Source organism: Drosophila simulans, chromosome 3R (genome assembly GCF_016746395.2).
Source record: "Drosophila simulans strain w501 chromosome 3R, Prin_Dsim_3.1, whole genome shotgun sequence".
Taxonomy (NCBI): domain Eukaryota; kingdom Metazoa; phylum Arthropoda; class Insecta; order Diptera; family Drosophilidae; genus Drosophila; species Drosophila simulans.
The window spans coordinates 16,417,990-16,440,689 of record NC_052523.2 but is presented as its reverse complement, the minus strand read 5'-3'; the positions used below and the strand labels follow the sequence as shown (position 1 = coordinate 16,440,689).

The following is a 22,700-nucleotide window of genomic DNA, read 5'->3' as shown; positions in this document are numbered from 1 at the left end:
CATAATACTGCGCTAATTGTTTTGGCATTCAAAAGGAAGGTACTTTTAAGTCACCTTCAATCGATACTTGGCATTTTTCATAGTTCGCCTCCCTTACAGGGTATCAGAAGTCGTATGAATAAGTGTGCTGTTTGCAGCATATACTCAATCGTAAATCCCGAAACATTGGCTATACACTTGTGTACCTAAGGCTTTATTAAACTCTGCGATTTCGCTACTCACATGCCTAATTCTCTAAGGGTTTTCTAGGTGCGCTTTTTATTTCGACCACAATGGATAACAGCTAATAATAATTGTGCTGGTCGATCCCGAGTGCAAACAGTTTGGCCCGCCTCACCCGAGGGCTTAATTAATAACGTTGTATTTGCGCCGGATTACAAGGAACGCAACGAAACTTTAACGTCCAACCAACGAAAAAAGATAATTATCACAGGGCCATTAGGAGCCCCACTCACGTACAGCCGTTGACATGATGGCAAACAATGGCCAATGGCTTCGGTATTGGACCTGGAAACAGGCAACGGTCTGGGGGCTTCCATTCCATTGCGGGTTCACTTGATGTCACAGAGCAGGGCCACTCCGCGCAGGGTCCAGTGCTTGGGATTGAATTCGGTCTCGAAGTCAATGGAACCGACATACTTTAGGTCCGTCCGCTGCGGCTTCCGATAGATGGGGCACTCGTACAGCTTGGGATCCTTGCCGGCCGTCGTGTTTATCGCGTATATATAGATGACGGGCATCTGTTCGTAGAGCACCTTCATCTTGGACTCAATCAGCTTGCCGCTGCGACGATCCAGGGAGGCACCTGCGAAACACGAAGTGGAATCACCCAGTTCATGACCTTGAAAGGGCTGGGAGGGGGGGGGGGGGGGGACTTACCCTCCAGGAACAATCCGTGGACATAGACGCCCTCCGTGGGGTACTCGGTGATGTCCTCCTTGTTGTAGCGCGTTATTTGGTTCTGCAGCACCACCGAGTCCAGGGCCCAACCTTTGTGGGCACGCGTCACCTCCTAGTATCGATTCCAGGGATTTACAAGTGCGTTTTTCAAGTACCGCCGCAGATATGCAAAAAAAAGAAATGAAAGTAAAAGGAAGTGAATAACCTTTGAGGTGGGGAATCAGATATGTCAATCAGCAGAAGTGGGGTGAAATGTATGTGCGTCTTAATGGCAATCGCTTGGGCATAAAGGAAGTGCTCCTCACAATGCGAATGACAAAGGACCTATTTTCGCAGGACATCGATTTCTGGTTAGTTAAGGCGAAGTGCGCTTGGTATTCATATCCCGTTCGCTTGTTAGGCAACTATGCAACAATATATAATTTCGGCTTACTCAGCTGCTACTTGTTAAGAGACTCACCTGTCGCATGGCTGTTAGAAAGCCTTGAGGATTGAAGAAGCCGGTCATCCAGAACACCTGCTCACGAATTAAAGTACGAATCAAAGGAGATTAAATAGTTTTGCCATATGAAACTACTCACCTTTGGTCTATCCGTTGATATCCAAGTGCGAAACTGTCCATTGCGCTCGAGCAGCTCGGTGTACCAAAAGCCCAGCGTAGTCGATTCCCAGGATATCTGAAATGCATGGCGACAAGGACAAAAGTGAAGGTAACTAAGCAATGTATATAAGAGTAGGATTTATTCGTAAGCAAAGTATAATATATTAAGATTCGGCAATCCCTGCACCGCGATTCATCTGGCCAAATGGATGTTCATTTGTCGACAGTAGGTCTTCATGTCATCGAAAGAGTTTAAGCCCGCAGCTTCCTTCGAAGCCAGCGGCAGATGTAGGCCCGAATCCTTGGGACAAAATAATTGACTTAGCTTGATGCCTCGAGTTATGGTAAATTCGGCGGTATCGAATTCTTTCCGTTTGAGTTCAAACTCCGACATTCCGGCGCATTCCGAATCCTCCGAGGACATAAGGGAAGTAAAATTATCAAACTCGTCCTCGTCCTCGTCCTCGTCCTCTTCCTGATCCTGCTTGTTAATGGTCTGCAATTTCTGCACAAGCTTACGCGTATCCATGGATACACGGGACTTTGGGATGGGAGTGTTTATTCGGGCCGCCTTCAGAAATCCGTAGGTTCGATCCAATAGATCTGGTTGCGATCCACTGTTCGCATGGAAGGTGGCATCCTTCTTCAAACTGTACTTGTTTTCGGACATTGTCCTTTCTTTTGCTTTGAATGGGTATTAGTTTATTGGGATGTGTATAGTTGTAGCTACACTATATCGGGTGTTTCTATACTAGTATTATTGAATGTTTTCTCTAGGACAACCCATAATAGCATACATAATGGAAAATTCATTTCTAGAACACATTAATGAAAACAAAGATATCCTTTGTTTAATGATATTTCCATTATTTTCAGCAGGTAACTGAATGTGATTACAACGCTTTGGGGCGTCAAACGTTTTCGCGCATAATTTACCAGTATTGAAACATAAAAGGCCGGCGAAAAAATGTATATTCCCCATGGCAGAAATCAAAGCGAAATTGTAAAATTTCCATATTTGGTAGAAATTTGGCCTTGCCCAAAGCAAAATACTAAAGGGGATTAAAGTAGACAGTCGCAACTGTTTCGCAGGCGAATTGGGTTAAAACACTATTTTTTCACTATTATCACCGAGCACATACCTTCATCCAGGTCTCCGGAATGCGGGCATCGTACATGGCATCGAGCGACTCCTTCAGGGCGGGACTCATCACAATGGTGCCATCAATCGCCAGCTTGAGGTCGCAGAGGCAGGTGTGGACGCGTTTAATGACCCTCTGCATCCGATCGATTTCCTGCCTGCAATTAAACACCACCCCCGCTTATTACCATGGCCATCATGAGCATCATGGCGGTCACTTGCCTGAGGAAAATGTTCATGGGCAGGAGTATGCCCATCCGGGTCAGGTTCTCTCGCACCTCGTAGGCGTTGTACTGGGCGGGCAGTTTGCGTAGCATGTCATCCGCCAGTTGGTAGACGATGCTCTCCCGGGTCTCGCCTCCGCCTCCGCCGCCCTCCTTGGGCTGGACACTGAGGATGGTGTCGAGGATGCCTGCGGATGGTGGGGGATTGAGAGAATTGAGAGGTAAACAATCAAGGATTTCGGGGACCATCGAATATGCTAATGCGCTAATGCCCGAGTGGGTTGATGGTTGCTCCTAAAAAAACTTGCCGAATATTCGGTTTACTGATTTCACACATTCAACTGGCCATGTCCGAATTGATTATGCAACAGGGCTTTACATTAAATTAAGCGCATTGATAATTTACGACTCCGTGCATTGGTGTCCATTAAATGTGAGGTATCGGAGCATGGGAAACCGAAACCAGGGAATCACATCCCGCCACTCACCTTTGGCCGAGTTTATTTGGTACGTGATGTCGGCATTGGAGTGCAGGCCAAACACCTCGGGGGTGTCGTAGGCCGGCAAACTGTTGATATAATCGATGAATCCTTGCAGACTCTTCGTGCCCGGCACCTTGTAGCCCTTGTAGAACTCAAAGGAATTGGACAGCAGTGGTTCGCAGAACCACACGGAGGTGAATGTGGTGAGCAGTCGCTTGTCAAAGTCATCGGTCACCCGACCGCCGTACTGGACCTCGCCAATCATGTAGACCAGGGTCTGCCAGGAGACGCCCTTCTTGGGATCCATCTCGTCCAGATGGTTCTGGATGAACTGAACGCTGGCCGCGAAGTCGGCCTGATTGAACTCGTAGGGTATGTTCCAACCCAGTGGACCGAACTTGCGCCGCTCCTGGACGATGGTGTGGAGGAAGGCCACCGTATAGAGCAGCGGGGGCCACTGGGTGGCCGAGGTGTAGTCGAGGAAGTCCTGGGTGAACGACTGGTGCGGATGGAGCAGCCGAAAGAAAAAAAGATTGAAAATTAAATATTAAGCAAGCCTCCTCATATTTGCCCACCTGGTAGCTCCGCTTGAGACTGGCACGTATTCCCTGTGGGGGTTCATTGGTGAATTTGAGAGCCATCTGCAGCAGGCCGATGGGGAACTCGTTGTGCGGCTCCGTCGTCACCCACATGCGGAAGGAGTCGTCAATGTGCTCGCTCTCCACCAGCATGTCGATTATCTCGGAGCAGAAGGGCAGCGACAGGTGCACGTTCTGGAGCAGCACCCATCCACCGATGGCCATCGACTCGATTATCATCTTGCGTGCATGGTACTCCTGCCCCTGACCCATCGACACGGATTTCAAAACTGCGGGCGATTAAACAAATAAGTGATGGCACATTTTCAACTATATCTCTTTGCATGGCTCACCTATGCTCTTTTGCTTGGCCAGAGCTCCAATTTGGGTGGTCGGATCCGATCCGATGGACAGCAGGCAAACAAATGGAGTACGAGGTTCGGACTCCAGCCTAAAAATATATCCACAGTATATCACAGTATATATAGTATCCGCTCTATATGGTTTTATATATTGTTGATAATCCAAGTTATAAGGATCTGCTTTTGATACAAACTCTTTAGCTTACCACATTTCTTCCAAATCAAGGATTTGCATTTCACTATACTCCGGTCCCAAAGATTCTTAAAAAACAATATTCGATTATTAACATAAAGATGTCAGATACAAAAGGTGGGATATAGACCTTCTATATACTTCTTTGCCTGCGAAATTGTGCGATCGGGACACCATGAACGGATGAGCAGCAGCTTTCTGAAGCCATCCAGGATGGCATTGTATCCGCAGGGGATCTCCTCGTTCTCCGGCTTCTCGCACTCGTACCAGCAGCGCCAATCCTTCTCGTTCAGCTCGATCACTTGGAGGACGGTGGAGAAGGTTTCCAGCTTGCTGATCTCCACCAGATTCAGCCAGGTGATGTCCAGAATCCAGCGGAAGGGTTTCGGGGTGACGGCATTCAGGTCCAACGAAGCACCGCCTTTGATAAAGGTGAGGAACTCCTCGTGGCTGATGTTTCCATTGTGGTAATCAATCTTGATGGCCAGCATCAGGGTGAATAACTGTTTGTGCCGCTCGTAAAGACTGCGATTGGTGAACTTGTACACCTCGTAGGTCAAGTAACGCAAAATGATGTTAATTCGCTCCTCGGTGACGCTGGACTTGGTTGACTTGGTGATGGAATGGTTGAAGATGACCAGGAACTGTTTCAGCGAGTTCTGGTACATGGCATTCACATTGCTCATCTCGACGATCAGGAAGTAAAGGATCGATCCACGTTTGGCCACCGCCCGGAACTCTTCGCGCGCCTTCATGATCTTGCGCTCCGTGACTTCGGAGATCTTGAGCTTCTGGTTGACCTCCTCCGCAGTGGTTTTCGTGACCCGCAGCACTTCGATTAGAGCTTCATCATCCACCAGGGAGCCCTGGGATGAGCTCAGTCGGAGCAGGAGGTTCGCCTCCAGTTCCTTCATATTCCGCTGGTTCTGCATGACCGTCTCAAAGAGGGCCACCCTCTCCGCCTCCAAATCGGACTTTTCCATGAGGATGACGCGACCCAAAAGCTGGTCCTCAAGCCCCCGCATGGTGACCGTAAAGTCAATGATCGAGGTCTTGGCACTGACCTCCGGACTAAAGGCTGGATTGGGCAATTTCGTGGTGATGTAGAGCATAAAGCCCGGCATCACGTCGCACTCCTTGTCGCCCACCAACACCTTCTCTATGCTGCCCGACTTGATGAAGTTCTTCTCCAGCACATTGTCAATCACCGGATCCAGGTCAATGCCCACATCCTCGATCAGCAGTGGCCTGCCCAGCGACAGCGAGTCCTCGAGATGGGTGCGGAAGTACTTGTGATTCAGGGAGGTTATTTGCAGTTCGTTGCGATCCTCCTTGCACTTGATCCAGATCTTGCCCTGCGTCTGCGGATCCACCAGCAGTGGATAACTGCTCGACTTGGTGGCTATCAGGGCATTCTGCACCGACAACTCATCGTTGGGCAATCCCTGTAGCGTCCATTCCGACACGGTCGATGAGTCCACCAGCATGTTGATTATGTTCAGTCCGGTGGTGAAGGGTATGTACTTCTGCTTCAGTATGCCCATCCAAGTCTTGATCAGATTGGCTCTGAATTCCTGGTTGTACGGTCCGCAGTAGGAGAGGAAGCCGGTGGCCAACAGAACATCGCCCACCAGTTTACCCAGCTGTATCTTGAACTCCTTGCTCTGGTTGGTCCAGCGGTGCTTCTCATCCGACAATCCATTGATCAGCGCCGTAGCCGCGGTCATCTTGCGCAGGCAAACGTTGGCCGCATCCGTCAACCTCTGTTTCTCGCCCACAGCCTTGTCGTACTGATCCTTGACAGCCTGCAGGGCTTCCTCGCGCTCCCGCAGCTGCTCCTCGGCACCAGCCAAGTCGTCCATAGCAAGCTGAAAAGGTGAGTAAGGCAAGGTAGGTACTTTATATAGTAATCGGATTCCTTCACTTCAGTTACCTTTAGTCTCGCTTCCTGCATGGTGAGATTTGCCTTCAGGGGCAGCACCTCCTTGTTGACGCTGTGAAAGAAGGACATGGCTTTGGTCCAGGACAGCAAGCCAGCCACGTCTCCGCACACTCGGCGTGCCATGTCCATGTTGTAGTCCTCCATGCGGAAGTACGGCTGCAGCAGATCGATCATCTCGTCGTTGATGGTATCCTTGGGATAGTTTTGCAGTTGCAGCAGGAAGGTGGCACTGGCCATCATCTGGGGATGGAGGAATCCAGTTATAGTCGACTTGACCGACTATGATCTAAACAAGACTATGATATTATACAAGAGACCTTTTTGTTTTATAGAACTAATTGCATACTTATGGGGGCTGCACTAATGAAATCTGCAAATTTGATTAGCTTAACAAAAAATATAGTAGCAAGTTAAGAAATAAATTACAAATTAAGCAGTGGAGGAAGTTTTTCAATATAGTAAGTTGTGCGATCGTACAGGAGCATTGCTCCTGGATCATACTACATTTAGACTATCCTCCATGTGCAAACCTTTAGGGATTCCTGCCACGAAGGCTTGGGGCACGGTGTGCCCGCGTCGGGAATGCACGGATGAAGCTTCCGCTTGAATAGGATCAGGACGCAGTCCATGATCCGCATGATCAGGTGCGGCGGACGGCCCAACTTGCGCACGGTGGCGATGTGGGCCGGCTTGATTGTGTTCAGGGCATTCTCGGCCTCCTCGAGAGCCGGCTTTGCCGCCTCCAGCTTCTCCTCGGCCAGCGCCTTCTCGTGGGCGATGCAGGCCACCAGGGCCTCGGCCTTATCCTTCACGATGAGCACCTGGTTCTTGACGATCTCCGCTTGCATCGCGCGCTCCGTCACCTCCACTAGCACTGATTCCGCATTCTTAGAGGCTTCTACAAGCTCCTCTTCCATTACCACCAGATCCTTCTTGAGGATCTCAACCGAGGCGGAGGCCTCTTTCAGTTTCTCCAAGCCCGTATCCATCTTCTCCACACCATCGCGCAGCTCTTGCTGCTTCATTTGATAGATATTCTTGTAGCCGGCAATGAAGTTCAGATAAGATTTGGGTGTCACGTGCGTTGCGCGGCGGAATCGCTGGAAGTACTCCTGCGACGTTTCCGCAACGATGTCCTGTATGGAGCCGAGGGCATTGACCAGCTCCTCCTTGACGGCCGGTGTGCACTCGATCTCGAAGTGGCTCAGAAAGTGTCGGGCAACCGAGACCAATGCATCCTTGGGCCACGGATGCAGCCAGTCAATGGTGCAGCCGGAGACCAAGGCGGGGAAGCGCTGCACCCTGGACCGGAACGTCTCGCCCACGGGCGAGAAGCAGAAGGCCACGTGCAGATTGGTGCAGGTGCGCGCCAAAAAGAAGTCCATCACACTTTCCGGGGTCGCTGTTTTGCGTTGATTCTCGCGTTTCATGACCGGCGTTAGCTCCTGCACGATTTCGGCCTGCTCATCGCGCGAGAATAAATTTGATATAACGCCGCTCGAGAGTATGTTGTTCAGATACTCGAGGAAACCTTCCTCCTTGATATCCATGTCGGTGAAGAGAAAGGTTGTGCCCTTGCCCTGAACGCCGCAGGTGCGGTAGAGCAGCTTTAGATCCTCAAGAAAATTGGCCACGTTGTACGAACGCGTCAACGCAATTTGGAATGTCTTGTAGCCAGCTATGAACGATGCCAATTTCGTTAGCGACTGTTTTCCAGAACCGCCGACCCCGACAAGCATAACGGATCCCCTCGGATGCCGAATGATGCGGGAGATCTTCACCAGATGCAGCATTGCATCCGGGAAGAACACCAAATCCATTCCCGACCCTCGCACCATTTCATTAAACTGGGCGAGGAACATGACGAGACGCTCGCGGAGCACTTCATGTGAGTGGACCGGCTCGTAAACCTTGGAAACAAATAGAGTAGATGGATAACTGGTTAGTATCTCAGCATATATCAAGCGGGAAAACTTGTAGTCTTGTAAGATTGATTCGATTAAACTTAAGCAATAAATATGAAGTAAACTTGACCTACCTTGGGTAGCTCCATGTCGGTGTCCTCGCCCTCCTCGCCAGTTGGCTCGGGGGCGTCGCGCATGAAATCAACGAACACCGGATTCGGCAGGATCATCTGGGAGTGGGAGTCGCCCAACTCCTCGCGCACGAGACATGCCAGCTCTGAGCCGAACCACTCCTTGTCCTGGAACGTGGTGAAGCGATCGGCGAATACTCGCGTGCACTCGTGCTTCCACAATGCCATGAGGACACTTTCGGAAGTGATCACCGTGGATAAGGTGCCAACCATGCCCTGCCAAATGCGCGACAAGTCGCGCAGACTGAAAACGTAGTGGAACTTGGCCGGAGTGGGCAGTAGCTTCTCGCGCGTGCGCTGCCACAGATGGCGGGTGACGACGATCAGCTTCTTGACCAGACTGCGGATCTCGGGCACAAAGCCGCGCTTGGCGTTGTAGTGACCCTCACCGATAACGCGGAAGATCTTATCGATGGAGTCGTTGTCGGGAATGTTGCAATTGAATACGCAAAATTGGCGCTTTAGACGGGATGGGATGTCGTTGCGTCCGCCGCCGGGCAGGCCCATGGCCGCCACATATTGGACATCCACGATGGTGGTGAAGTCACCGGGCTTCTCCAAACTATAGAAGCCCTTCATGTCCATGGATTGGCGCACAATTTCGTTGGTTATTTGATCGCCCCACTCATTGATCTCGGGCAAATTGATGTCATCGATGAAGACAATCAATTTCCGGCCACCGGGTGGCCCGAAGGTGACCCCAACGCGCTTCTCCACATAGCTCTCAATTGTGCGCTGAAACTGATACGGACTGGTGGCCGATGAGAAGTTAAAGGACCGGCCCATGTACGACTCAACGTTCATCTTCTTCATGAAGTTCTTCATGATCACCGTCTTGCCCGTGCCCTGTTCGCCAATCACCATCACGGCGCGCTCCTGATTGGCAATGGTGCCGATCAGGTAGTCGATGCGCACATTATCCACGATGGGCACCAGAATGCTCAGATAGTCTGGTGTGGAAAGCTCCGGATACATATAGGGGGTGACGAGCGTCTTCCACGACTGCCACACGCCCGCTGGAGAAACAAAGAAGTCAAATATTGTGTTCTCGTGGGCACTACCCTTCGGGTAGTCCAGCTGCGGGAAGGATTCCTTCACGAAGAGGTTCATTCTCTGGCGGTCGCTAGTGGAGAGGTAACCGCCCAGGCCCCAGGCGAGCGCGAAGATGTACAAGCGGTGCAAGTGTTCTGGGGTGCACGTGTCCTCCTTCTCCTCGATCGAAGTCTCCGGAGGGAGGTCCTCTGTGGGGTCAAGTAGGTATGTGGTTAATGCATGGTCATTGGATGGGAATCAGTCACATTTAGGAGTGTCACAGAAGTCTCTCTTGGGTTATAAAAGAGATATCTCTAGGATCGAGATAATGTGGAGATTTCCATGACACCTCTACTCTAAAAATAAATAAAACTTTTGGACGAGACACACACAACTATTTGGGTTAATACACAGAGATAGGTACAATTACGGGTGGACGAACACAGAAACACCACTACTGAAGGAAGGAAGGATTAGAAGGACGATCAGTTGGGAGCCAAGGATCCCAACTAAAAGTTCCAGTTACAGTATCAGTTTACACACACAGAAGCATTTGGCGTGTTAGCTAGGCGGTCAGCTCTACGATTAGTACGCTCTTTTGGTTAGTTAGCAACTTAGTACGGGGATTAGGATATACTTTACCGACAATCTGACTGCCAATCGATTGCCGTCGCGCCTCTTCGACTTGTTTTTGATGCTCTAAACGTTTATTCGCTGAAAAGTTGCAATCATTTTGGATGGGTTTTGGTTGGGGATTCGCATGGGATTTTCTCATTTTATCGAACCGCTCGCTTTGGGGCTTCAGTTTTGGGTTCCTTGTTAGGTCATGTACACTTACCATCGTGGCTCTCCTTGCTGGACAGGCTCACGGCCTGTTCGTCCTCCTTTTTGACTGGTATCAAGCCCTCCAGGATGAACAGCATCTGCTGGACAATGTTGCACTGCAGCACAGGCATTTGCAACTTCACCATCTGCACTCCCCAGTTGTAGACCTCCACGAAGGTCTGATCGAAAAGATCCGAGAACGTGGACTTTTCGCCTGGAGCACGGTTCTTCAACCAGGCCTGAACAACTGATCATTGGAGAAACTGGTTGGGAGATGTGGCTCTTTGATAGATCTGTAGAAGAGAGATGACTTACTTGGTCGGGAATCCAATCCTGAGGAGCTCATGTAGACCATTCCATTGCGGGACACTGTGGCTGGCGATGCATTGTCAATGTTGTGCGGCTCGAATATGATCTTCACGGATGGTGCCATGGTCAGACGATCGCCATTGGCCAGGGTTAGCGTCTTGTTGTCGTCCAGCACAGAGTTCAGATTCTCTATCCAAATACTGTCCACCGGTCCGTCCAGAACCAACCACACGTGCTCGCCCGCTTTCAGCTTCAGAGTCTTCCGCCACAGTGCGGAGAATATGCCATCTGTCCAATCATTGGTGGCCACATCGAGGCGTCCAAACATTTGGGCAGCCGTGATGGCCTTGGGATTCATACGCATCTCGCGATGATTGTCGCCCATCTGGGTCATGGCCTTCATTAGGGTGTGGATGCAGGTGGTCTTGCCAGCTCCACTTGGCCCCAGGGTCATGATGCCGTGGCGAACATTTTGGGTCTCGTACAGCTGGATGAGTTTGAGGACCCAGGGAGGATGGTACACCAGACTGGCTTCGTCCGTTTGCTGGAGAATCGCTGCCTCCAGTTCTGGGTAATTGGTCTTTTCCAGCGTCTATAAGAGGCATATAATACTACATGGATTACGAAGGATTTTTAATAAAAGGTTCACCTGATTGGGAAACAAATCCGAGACCAAGGACATGAAAAGCGGCTCATCGTCGTCGATCAGCTTGGAGAGATTCATGTCGCGCAGCACGCGCATCACAATGGTGCTCTCGGTGTCCTTGGAGTTCCTTCGCTTGGCTGCTCCCAGTGTTCGCAGAACGGACAGGATGTTCCGCAGTCCGAAATCGTAGTGCACCTGTTTGGTAAGCTGCTCCTCGCACAACTTGTATAGGGTGTAGAACTTCCTGGCCAGCGTAATGTTTTCCAGGAATCCGCAACTGGCCAACTTAACACGTATGATAATCTGTCTATCCGGCACCATCATTGCCACGGTGCGGAATTGAATTTTCAGATTCTCGGGCAATTCCTTGCGACCAGCGTATCCTGGATTCTACACAAGTAAATAGCATTATTACTAATAAATGCTAGATTGTATATATACACTCGTATAAACCATAAGTGTGAAACTTGTGCTTTCCTAGAACCTTAATACTTATCTTCTCAGAACCATCTAATGAAGGTGGAGAGAAGCGAAAATCGACCCAAAACCAAATTAGTCACTTAAAGCCTCAACCGTAGGACCCAAAAATAGGATCTGCCCCATGTCTAGTTTATTTGAATTTAAGCCACGACTGCAAATATTGACCTGGCCCAAAGATAGAAGTGTACCAGGCAGCAGCAACAGGAATGAGGAGCAGGAGGAGGAGGCGGAGGCGGAGGCGGACAGAACGACACAAACTGGTAACCACAACAAAGGGATTCGTCATTAAACTCGTTCCGGTCTCCCGGCCAGCGTCCATTTGTCTATGTCCCCGTAATCGTGTGCGACCCAATTCGGTCTGTCACATAATGGCTCATTAAAATAAAATGCTCTGGCTGAAATTGTTATATAAATGAGCATAATAACTCAATGCGCAAATTAAAACTGAGCCAAAGCCTTCAAAAGGATCATTCCCTCGAATCGGATGTGCAGGCTCGGAGTTGGATGCTGGTTGGGGATTTGGATGAGGTGGCGTTGATTGACATACGCCATTATATGCGAGGCGACGCGTCGCCGTGTTAACGCTAATCGCATTACCCGATCATAGTTACCGTCACTTGTGATTAAACTACAACAAGTTTCGTTTCGTTTGGGCGGCACAACAACTTAAAGTTGCTCTTTAGCTGGCAGTCGGATTTTGGGCTTCCATGTGGCAGCCACAGTAATCGAGTCATGCCGCCACCGCCAAAGTCTCCTTTTTTTTTGGCCCTATTTGCCTTCGAAGCAACACCCAACCAACCAAAAAACCTCCCCCCACCCCCCTCGATTATTGGTTTTGGGCCGCTTTTAGCCGCGCCACGAATTTTCGTATGTGCTGGAGTAAATTTTATTACGGCTTCGGTTGAGAGAAATTGTACATGACTAATAACGTGGAATTATGTGCGTGAAGAGGCCGTCACTTTCATTTTGGGAAACATTTTAAAGGCCTTTAATGGCTGGATTGAACGAGCAGATAACAATGCTCTTTCAAGTAAATTCCCTTAAAACGAAAATAAATCTTAAATTTCAGAAGATTTTAGGTTGAGCTTGAGCAAGACAAATATGATTAATTTCTGATCAAAGAAACTATCTCCCTTCTAATCAAGTAAACTACACCAAGCTCTATGAAACTAGTTCGTTAACTAAAATGACGCATGTTAACAAATTGAAAGTGTATACAATTAGTTTAATAAACACTGAAGCTTCACTCGCACTTCTTTGGCGCCAAAGTTATTTTCGCGTTATCCTGCGGCAAATTGAATTTAAGAAAAAATACAAACAGATTGTCGGCGCTTTTACGTGTGGGTAGAAAATAAAGAAGCTATCTGGCGACCGTGTCACTGTGATTTTGAGTTAAAGAAACACACATTACCATAGTTATGAAGATTCCGAATTCAGGATTCATTTCAATCGTATCGCCATCGGTGAAGAGGAAGGTCTTTCGCTTCTCCTTTTTGGCGGTCAGCACGACGGCCACTTGTTGGGCGGCCACGGATAGGACCGGAAGTTCAATGCGATTGAACTCGTCGAAGCAGCCCCAGCTGCCGGATTGGGCCAATCCCTTGTAGATGCGACCCAAGCCTCTGGAAAGAGAGAAAGGTAGTATTTAGTGCTAGTATCTCTTTAAATCTAGTTAGCCCACCTGTAATCCATTTGATCGGAGCAATTAAAGACGACCACATACTTGGCCAGCGTCTTGCCCATATCCTTGACGGTCTCCGTTTTTCCCGTTCCGGCTGGTCCGCACGGCGCGCCGCCCATGGACAAGGTGAGTGCCTGGGCCAGAGTTATGTAACATCTGAGGGGGGTTTGGAATGGAATGAAGAGGAAAGAAGGGAACGTGCGGATGCGCACGCCGCCGACTATTAAACGTCATGGCAGACAAAAAGAAGGCACGCTTCGGAATATCAAAGGAAGTCCTAATGCCCGCTGACGTCAGACGACGACGAATGGTTGGAAATCTACGAGGCGAGATCAAGAAGCGAATGCAAAGCAGCTGGCAGCCTGGCAGCAGAGATGCCTTCTAGGAAAATAGCGCCACTTTGCAGATTCCCCCAGTTTGGCCCAGACTGGCTGCTGTCAAAAGTTTATTTATGCTCCGCTAAGTGAAATTTATCTTTACGGGCATGTCAACGTCGTCCCGTCGTTCCACAGTTAGTTCGTCTTGCGCTGCCGCGGGATGGAATGAATAGGATGGGATTCCTCCGTCTCCGCCATTGACTTGAAGCGCCTTTAAGTGCCCCCAAAACGCTTGTTTGCCACCGGCGGGCGTCTGTTTACAGAGCGGCATTCCAAGGTGGTATCCCACCACCTCTGCATCCTCCACTTAGGCCACCCCCTCCACTTGCTTGGCCACTGAAACGGCTACGAGGAATGTGCGGAGCACGTGCAGGCGGTTCCTATTCAGGCATTCGAGCAATGCGAAAGTTTATCATTGAAAGAGCGGACAGAATAATGCCGGGAATACAAATTAAATACAGCTCTTATAATTATTGTTTAGGAATTATTGAGAAGCCTATGGCATGTGGGTGGGAAGAGGGCAGGAAAACATTCCAGTGGCCAACGAGTCGTATACGTAATATTTATGGATATTCGAATGTGGGAGAATATTAACCAAGGTTAAGTATAACCAACAAAATAATGTTTAAAGGAGTTACTAGCGAATCAATTGCAAACTCTTTTCAAGAGGGGAACTTTTGTAAAATATTTATCAGGACCATGTGGCGTATACGTGATATTTGCAAATGGAAAATCACGATAGCCCACAAAAACATAAATTAAACTATATCAATATAAGTATATGTTACCGATCTGTTAGCGGTGTGATAACCAAGCGATCTGTGCATCCCAGATACTCGTTCTGATAGGTGAATGTGACATCCGTAACCGAAATCCAAGTTTTGTCCAAGTCCTCTTTGAAGTAAAAGCGACACTGCTTGAGCCACTCAAAATCGTTGGCTGACTTGATGTTCATGCGGCACTAAAGTTCAGTGTATATATTTTATATAATATAAGATTAGAAATATAAATTTCATATTCGAATTCATAATAACCAACTATGGGAACCCACCAGGATATCAAAGATATCGCGCTGATGCACATGAATCGTAATCAGGGTCTCGAAATTGGTGCGCTCCCGCTTCGTGAGATTGCGCGTAGTCTGGTCGATGAGGGTGTTCAGCATCTCCAGGAACTTGTTGTTGGTCTCCATCATGACCTTCCGTTCGCGTCCCCGCATCAGGGCCATTTCGGCATCCCGGGTCCACACCATCTGAATGCCCAGCAGTCCGATCTGGGCCGGAGCCTTCTCCAGGAAGCTAAGCAGCGTGAAGTTGGGATCGTTGATGGTGGCATAGGCGGTGCGGATGATCGAGTGCAGCGAGGCCTGGGCCGTGACCAACAGTTGGGTTAGCCAGGTCTCCACCGAGCCCTCCGCTCGAATGGCCCTGTCCAGCTGGATCATCTCGCCCTCGCTGCTGATGATGGCCATCATCTTGTTGTACTCCACGTCGTGGAATTTCACCGATTTGGTATTGTCGAATATGTTGAGGAGGTGGTTCTGTATGGTATGCGAATCGGAAGCCTGACCCAGTATCTCTAGCAGGGCAGGATCTGACACAAAGAAGAAGCGTGGAAACATCATGCGCTTGCGCTCCAAGTAACCACTCAAGGATTTCTGGCAAATCTCCAGCTGCTCCTGCAGATGCGGCAGCAGCTGTTTAAGCAGATCATCGCCCACACAGCAGGCCACAACACCGGGAGTCTCGTGGGCCCGCTGCATGATCTTCTGCCAGGATTTGTCTATTTTCGAAAACCTTTTCGCCTCCTTAGGCAGTTGCTTCGCGATATCGCCACCAACAAACACAGCCTCCAGATAGACCCACATGTTCTGCACGAGTAGCCATCGCTCCAGGATCTCATTCGAGTTGGACAGATCGTAGACCCACTGCTGGATCTGTTTGCGGAAGGGGGCGTTGTAGCGGTTGGAGAGCAGGGAGCCCAGCACCATCAGGCTATCCTCCAGCTGGCCAATCGTCTCCGCCGTGGTGTCGCCCCGGAGCAGCAGCTCGCCGCGATTGTTGAAGCTCATGAACTGCAGCTCGTGCACGGACCACTCGTTGGTGACCTGCTTCAACTTCGCCTCGATGTCCTTCTCCTTCATCGCACTGATGCAGATGTCCTCGATGTCCTCCTTGTGCTTCAGCAGCGGCGCCTCCAATATGTTCTTGAGCGAGAAACCCTCCGAGTCGAACTCGAAGATGTAGCGAGTAACATCCATGATCCGTTGCCAGTGGCGTGGCTTCATGGCTTTATTCGCCATCAACTCCAGTAGCGGACACATGTCGTTGAAGTCGTCGATGGTCTTCTTCAGAGCATGGAACGCCGGCCACTCCTTGAGGCCCTTGGGCAGCTTGCGGCAGCGGTTCTGGAACTCCATCAGCTCGTTGTTGATCTCCTCGATGTCCACCTCGTTCCACGGAATGTCGTAGTAGCTGCTCACGCGGTCGATCACGTCGTTGTACAGCTTGTACAACTTTTGCAGCAGGTTCAGCTCCTTGCGAATCTGGCCGAGCTCTGGATAGTCCGTCTGGGGCAGACCGAAGAGTTCCTCGCCACTTTGGTACGTCTGTAGGCGTCGCCACATGCCCTCGAATCGATTTTGGAACAGTATCAACCGGTCGGAGGCCTCGCGAGGCGTCAGTCCGGCTTGCATCGGTCCCGCGGTGCGGTACTCCGTTACGTAGGAGATCTTGTCCTGCTTGAAGTTGTCCAGATTGGTGCGCAGATCGTCCTGGAAGGCCGGCTGCATGTCCAGCAGCTTAACCTGCGCCTGCAGCGCACCTGCCAAAAGATTCTGAAATGTGGCCCGCAAATTGTCCACCAAATCGAACTGCTCCCGCTCCACCTGCACCTCGTAGCGGGTGAGGACATTGAAGGCTTCCTGGTGGTGCAAGTATAAGTATATGTAAGAGGAACAGCACCTTGTTGATTCAGTCTCACCTCTATGGGATCGATGCGCAGCTCCATGTCCACTTCCTGCTCCCGAATCTTACCCAGCGTCTCCATAATCATACGCACATCGTCCAGGTCGCGGATGGGCCTGTCCAGCTTGCGATCCATCTCGTTGATTACCGCATAGACGTAGTCCATCTCCTTCTTGTACTTCTTCTTCATGGCCTGCCCGATTTTGTGGTTGCAGGCTGGAAATAGAAACGGGGCCAAGTGTTTATCCAAAGTCCATTTAGCGCGGCTCAATGATATCGATGTCATTAATCAAGGCAGCCTGGCCAGGACGAGGGCTAATTCGCCTTCACCCGGTCACATCCTGCCGCGTCCTTTGGCTCCCAAATGGAATCCCCCACCCCCGCCCTCAAGTGAGTGGGGAATTTATTTTTGGTATGCCTGCGCACGGCTAGTTCGGTTAGGCAAATTAGTTGGCCTAATTGGAGTCCAATCAATTTGAATAGCTTCCCATTCGACCAAACAAAAGAATTCGCGAGGGTGTCCAAAATTTATGGCTGATTAACCGGAGAAGACTCGATGCTTTGTTGTCAGTCGATTTAATAAAATGGTAGGATATCATCCAGAAGTGGGGTGAAAAACTTCATCTTAACATTTGCTTTGTCATTAAATGGCTTTAGTTTCCCAGGAAAATAATTAAAGAGGTAACTAATGCTTAGGTATTTTGCCGGAATGTAGTTAATGTTTTTTGTACTTAGTGATAATTCAGTGAATATATTAATAGATAGACTATTTAATAGAAATTCAATAGATCTACCTCCAAAGTTAATTACTCAAGATGTAGTTTCATATTTATTGATTATAACTAACTAGATTAATTGCTAGTTAGTTTCAATACTTATGCAGAATTTTGTCAAATGAACACCTTTTAAAGAAAATGTATAACAAAAAAAAATGTTTTTTGAATGTTTTTAAAATACAATTTAAATGGTTGCTCCATATATGAAGTAAATAAATGAAGTGATGAGCTAATGTAGACTTACACTTGATCTCAATGGCCAAACCATACTTGAGCCTTTCGTTGTAGACGGCCACGCACTGTCCGAAGACCTCCATGTCCGGCTCCACGAGCAGATTGGCATCCAGGTCCGAGAGACATCGCAGCGTGGTCTCGAACTCCTGCAGGCCGAACTCCATCAGCTGGCGAGTGGTGCGGTCGTTCTTCCAGAGGAAGTGATATGGCTTCCAGCGCTTGATGTAGGTTTGAATCTCCGGCTTCACGTTCTTGGTGCAGCTGGCCAGCTGGTTGACCGCCTTGGCCACCTCCTTGTTGTCCATAATGGCCGAGTAGAAGCTCTTGAGCATGTGCGGCATCTGCGGGCGCTCCTCCGAGGCCAGGCAGTAGATCTTGCGCCGCCGGCTCTTCCCGCCACCGGTGGACTCGTTGTGGTTGCGTCCGACGCGCGGCTGCACCGTCATCGAAACTTGCTGCGGTTGGTAAGACAAGATTTTGGAGAACATTGCGAAGCTATTCAGTGGGGCGGTACGCACCGGCGGATCTTTGCCGCTGCTCCACTGCGCCACGCCCTTCGCAATGCCCGTGATGTTCTTGCCCGCCGTCACTAATATGTCCTGCAGCTCGTCCAGATTCGGCTTGATGACCACATGGGGTATCTGCAGCTGCGCGTGCAGCGCGAAGACCGGCTTCTTGAACACCGTCTCGTTCTCGTCGGCGATGAACCGACGCCGGAGGGTGTCCAGAGCGGCCCGGATCACCTTGATCAGCACGTCGATCACCTTGCGGCTGTAGTAGCGACGCATCTCGACCACCGCATTGCACACCATGTCCTGGAATGGGAGTGAATTCATGTTGACAGCAGAGACCCCCCAAAGGGGATCCCTTTCTCCTTTCTATTTCAAGAGATCTGTGCTCTACCATTGGATTTTGAACTACAACTTATGTACTCTGATGCGAATTTTATGTCAATTTAGTAAATATCCTTTCAATTAAAATCTTCTACACTAAACCCTTAATACTTTTTTGAAAGAACCTACTTCAATATTAGAGTAATCCTACTTAATTGCTCTTACCTGCATGCCTTTGGGTAGACTTTCTGTGGTGGACAATAGGGACAGGGGATTCTCAAAGCAGGACCACAGGATGCTCCAGTCCTGCTGCTGCCCGCCACCACCTCCACCACTGGTCGTGGGTGCAGCAGCTCCGCCGCCCCCACCTCCTCCATCGTCCGGCTTGCGTCCTCCAGATCCGGAGTTGTCCCCTTTTGGAGTGGCTGCTGCTCAATGGGTGGCACTCCTTAATTACTCCCTCACCTCATCCGTCCGTAGAACTTACCATCAAACAAAGTAATCACATCATCGCCGGCTATCTCCTTGAAGGCAGCAGTTGCCCTGTCCACCAGGCTGAGCACCTCCTCCACTGCCTCGGACACCATTTGGCTCTTCCGATTCAGTTCGATGGCCGCTTTGCTGGAACAATTGTAATATAAGGGACACAAGTAGACCTATAATTCATATATGATTCTAAACTCGATAAATTAAAAGTAGCATAATCAAAAGTCTATCCCAGACAGTTGAAAAGTTCCCCACCCAGAGATGTTCCCAGTTCCTTGAAATGTACAGAGCATTTTCGGGAGCATATCCTAATGAATTATGTGAACTCGTGTCAGAGTCAGACTCACCGGCAAGCCTCCTCGCTCCGCTCCAGAAACTCGTCAACTGTCCAGATTTCATCGTCTGCTCGGAAAACAAATGTGAAAAGTTTAAACCATCATCATGCAATTAGAAGACAAGTGAATAAACTTGAGAAATTAAAGCGACGAACCTGCTGGTAAAATTTGCAGAGAGACATCCTGCATCCACATCAGCACGTGGAGAATGCGATTGGAGTAGATGTCATGGACACGAGCGACCAGGACATCAAAATTCTCAATGGCCTGCTTGCAGCGCTCGTAGAACTCCGTCCAGTTTTGGTTTGTCCACTGGAAGGGATGAAACAAACTTAGTGGAATTAGGATATCGTTTGATTGACTTACATTGATGGTGTGTAATCCTGGTTTCAGCATCGCCGTGAGACGCACCAACTGCGGCAGGAACAAAGGACGAACCTCCAGCTTTACAGCTCTCACGGTCGATAGGAACATTTTGATCAGGCACTGCGAGGCAGGAAAAGATTAGCTGGGCGAACAATATATATGTTTTATGCCACTCACATTGAGCGAGTCCTGTATGGTGATGAAGTACTGCTGACGACTCATCAGCGTCGCAGCCACAATGGGCAGCTCGATGTCCAGTTTGGCCAGCATCTTGGCCTCCCGGATGAGCAGTGGAATAGTTGGATGCAGGTTGACGAACAGCTTATCACCCTGGAGGCTAAGCAATGGCTGCAGGAGACATGCATCGGCCACGCTGACATCCTGATCCAGCCATATGGACACAATCTCGTCCTCATACTCCTGCAGGATGCCCAGCACATTGTGGTACCGCACATCCAGGTCCTTGGCCATGGGCAGGTTGCTCAGCACCACATGCTCCATCACCGCATCCATGAGCTCCGTGATGTGTAGACTCAGGGCACGACACCAGTGAATCCTTCCGGCAATTGGTGGAAAGTTCCTGGCCAGCGGTGGATCATCGCGCTGTTTGCGGAAGGTTTTCAGGATGCGGTCCACCTCCTTCTCCACGTAGCGCAGGATTCGCGTGTACTTCTCATCCATTTTGGTGAGTGGAATTTTCTCGCTCACCTTCTCGAATCGCACCAGGAATCGGATGCACTGCGGTGTCTCCCAAACGGTGTCGAAATCCTTTTCGATCAGAGTAGCAATGGTGTCCTTTAAGGAGTTCGTTTTGTGAATGAATCTCTCAAAGTCGATGTTAAAGTCTGAGTTGCGGTGATCCAGGTAATCGTATTTCCTAGAAGTCACGTCCTTTTTGGCCTCCTCAAAGTGATTGGAGGCATCCTCGAGGGCTTCACCCAGAAGAAGTCCTTCCAGTCGACGCTCGAACAAATGATTGTAGTCGTCAATCAAATTAAACATGCTAATGATCTTCGAAAGCCGCTCGCAAAATGTGTCAAATTTTCCTGGAAATTGGAAATAGATAAGTTTTAAAAGTGATTAATGATAAGCGTGATGATCTCACCGAATACAAAGTTCTCGGAAAATCCGAAAGGCGTCTGGTTCGGAAGAAAAGGTTGTTCCCTAACCGTGTAGTAGGTCTCGTGGTATATGTGATTCAACTTGATGCAGTTGCTCAGCTTGGTGCGGATCACATTGCGATCCTGTGACCAAATAGTCTCCTTGCAGCGACAAGTAATGTACGACTTGCATGTTTCAATCATTTGGTTAGTTATCTAATGATGAAATACAATAGTTATAAAGATTCAACATTATAATCATTAGAATCACAAAACCTACCTTAACCATCAGCGCGGATGTCCTTTCCGATGTGTTGTAGAACTGGGAGACGCTATAGATGAGTCGCACCGTTTGCAGCAGGCTCAGGATGGACTCCTTCATGCTCACGGGATCGTCCAGGTAAAGTGAGTGGCAGCACGTCTCCATGGCCTGGATGAACTTGGAGTTGTCGCGCGCCTCGTTGTAGCAGAAGGTGATCTTCCGGTCCGTCTCCTTCCACTGCTTTATGATGCGCGAGCCGGCTAGGAAGAGGCAGTGCAGCGTGAACTGCACCTCCTTGTCCTGCAAATGGGCCAGCAGCTGCGAGAACTGGGCCCCTCGCTTCTTCCAGTACTCCAACTCGTCCTGCGGCCCACTGTGGTCGTTCTCCTTGCGCAGCTGCTCACTCTCGCCGAGTATCTTCAGGATGCCCTTTGTCCAGTTGTTCACGCGCTCCTCCAGCTGCGCGCAAAACTCCTGATTCTTGGACATGTCCTTCACCTCCTCCACCGCATCGATTTTTTCAAACATGTCGCAGCCGTCGGCAAAGACATTGTGATGGTCACACACCTGCTCGCAAACGCGCAGGGCACTGCAGAAGGATCGCAATCCCGGCAGGAGCTGTCCCTTGATGAGCCCACAGCTCACGTCCTCCTCGTCGCCCTCCAGACTGGGAAAGGCCAGGGCCTGCATGAACACGAACTCCACAATCCGCTCGATTGAGGTCACTAGTCCGATGTTCTTTGCATCGATCACTCCGCAATACCTTTGAGTATCTTCTTGGATGATTATTCTACAAGGATACCGCTGTATACTCACAAATCCTTCTGGAAACCCTCCTCCGGCAGCTGCTTTGAGGTATTCACCCGAAATATATAGATACATACGCCGGTGAAGGCACAGGTCCATCCATCTGTGAGGAACAGCTTCTTGTGCTTGGGGTGTGGCATGCCACTTGGAGACGCGCCACCTGGCGGATGATAACTAACATAGAAATGATTCCTTATTGAAACTAGGACTCACCCTGTGGGGTCTTGGAGCTACTGGAAGCTACCCCGGATCGCGAGGGTCCCGGCTTATTTGGATCGGGCACTGGCGTGGGCTCTGGGTCATCCGTCTCCTGGTAGAACCACAGCAGCTTGTTCTTCATATTGGGCAGGAACAGCTGATTGATCTCATCGAGCTGGGAAACGGATGCTCAGACAGTTAAGATACCAAGTGGCAAGTGACGCGCCTACCATGTCCCCTTCGAATATGTAGTCCATGAGCTGATGCCTGGGCAACTGGGTGGCATCGATCAGGAGCTGGAAGGTGAACTCCAGCCGGGGATCCATCTCCCCACGTCGGGCCTTTCGCTCGCATTCCTCGCGCCTCCGCTGCGCTTCGTCGGGGTCCATTTTTTAAAAGTTAATTCGTTATATTCGAATCCGTGTTGTCAGGTCCGACATTCGCGAAACCGTTTGGTTTCCAGAAAATA

At 49.7% G+C, this 22,700-nt stretch overlaps 2 protein-coding genes across 3 annotated transcripts; both read right to left on the bottom strand.

The window, feature by feature from the left end:
• Positions 1 to 172: 172 nt before the first annotated feature.
• LOC6728751 (dynein axonemal heavy chain 5) lies at positions 173 to 22,635 on the bottom strand. Of its 2 annotated transcripts, XM_016177105.3 has the most exons (35): positions 22,462 to 22,635; positions 22,247 to 22,406; positions 22,043 to 22,193; positions 21,245 to 21,989; positions 20,970 to 21,180; positions 20,042 to 20,910; positions 19,865 to 19,984; positions 19,654 to 19,810; positions 19,511 to 19,565; positions 19,165 to 19,298; positions 18,903 to 19,105; positions 18,363 to 18,659; positions 17,855 to 18,299; positions 16,851 to 17,050; positions 14,920 to 16,791; positions 14,657 to 14,829; positions 13,492 to 13,647; positions 13,222 to 13,432; positions 11,334 to 11,720; positions 10,691 to 11,276; positions 10,389 to 10,622; positions 8,462 to 9,759; positions 6,954 to 8,333; positions 6,415 to 6,663; positions 4,612 to 6,349; positions 4,495 to 4,549; positions 4,280 to 4,377; positions 3,924 to 4,216; positions 3,355 to 3,847; positions 2,865 to 3,054; positions 2,644 to 2,800; positions 1,482 to 1,577; positions 1,361 to 1,417; positions 880 to 1,012; positions 173 to 805 (listed from the first exon to the last, which is right to left on the bottom strand). In XM_016177105.3, the coding sequence occupies exons 1-35, from the start codon at positions 22,618 to 22,620 to the stop codon at positions 552 to 554; spliced, it is 14,016 nt and encodes a 4,671-aa protein (XP_016035421.2). In that variant the 5' UTR covers positions 22,621 to 22,635; the 3' UTR covers positions 173 to 551. The 2 variants fall into 2 exon arrangements, with proteins under 2 accessions (XP_016035421.2, XP_016035423.2); XM_016177107.3 differs by having other exon boundaries at positions 17,855 to 18,659.
• Positions 1,625 to 2,286, bottom strand: LOC27208104. Its single transcript, XM_016183729.3, has one exon. The coding sequence runs from the start codon at positions 2,169 to 2,171 to the stop codon at positions 1,695 to 1,697; it is 477 nt and encodes a 158-aa protein (XP_016035424.1). The 5' UTR covers positions 2,172 to 2,286; the 3' UTR covers positions 1,625 to 1,694.
• Positions 22,636 to 22,700: the final 65 nt, after the last annotated feature.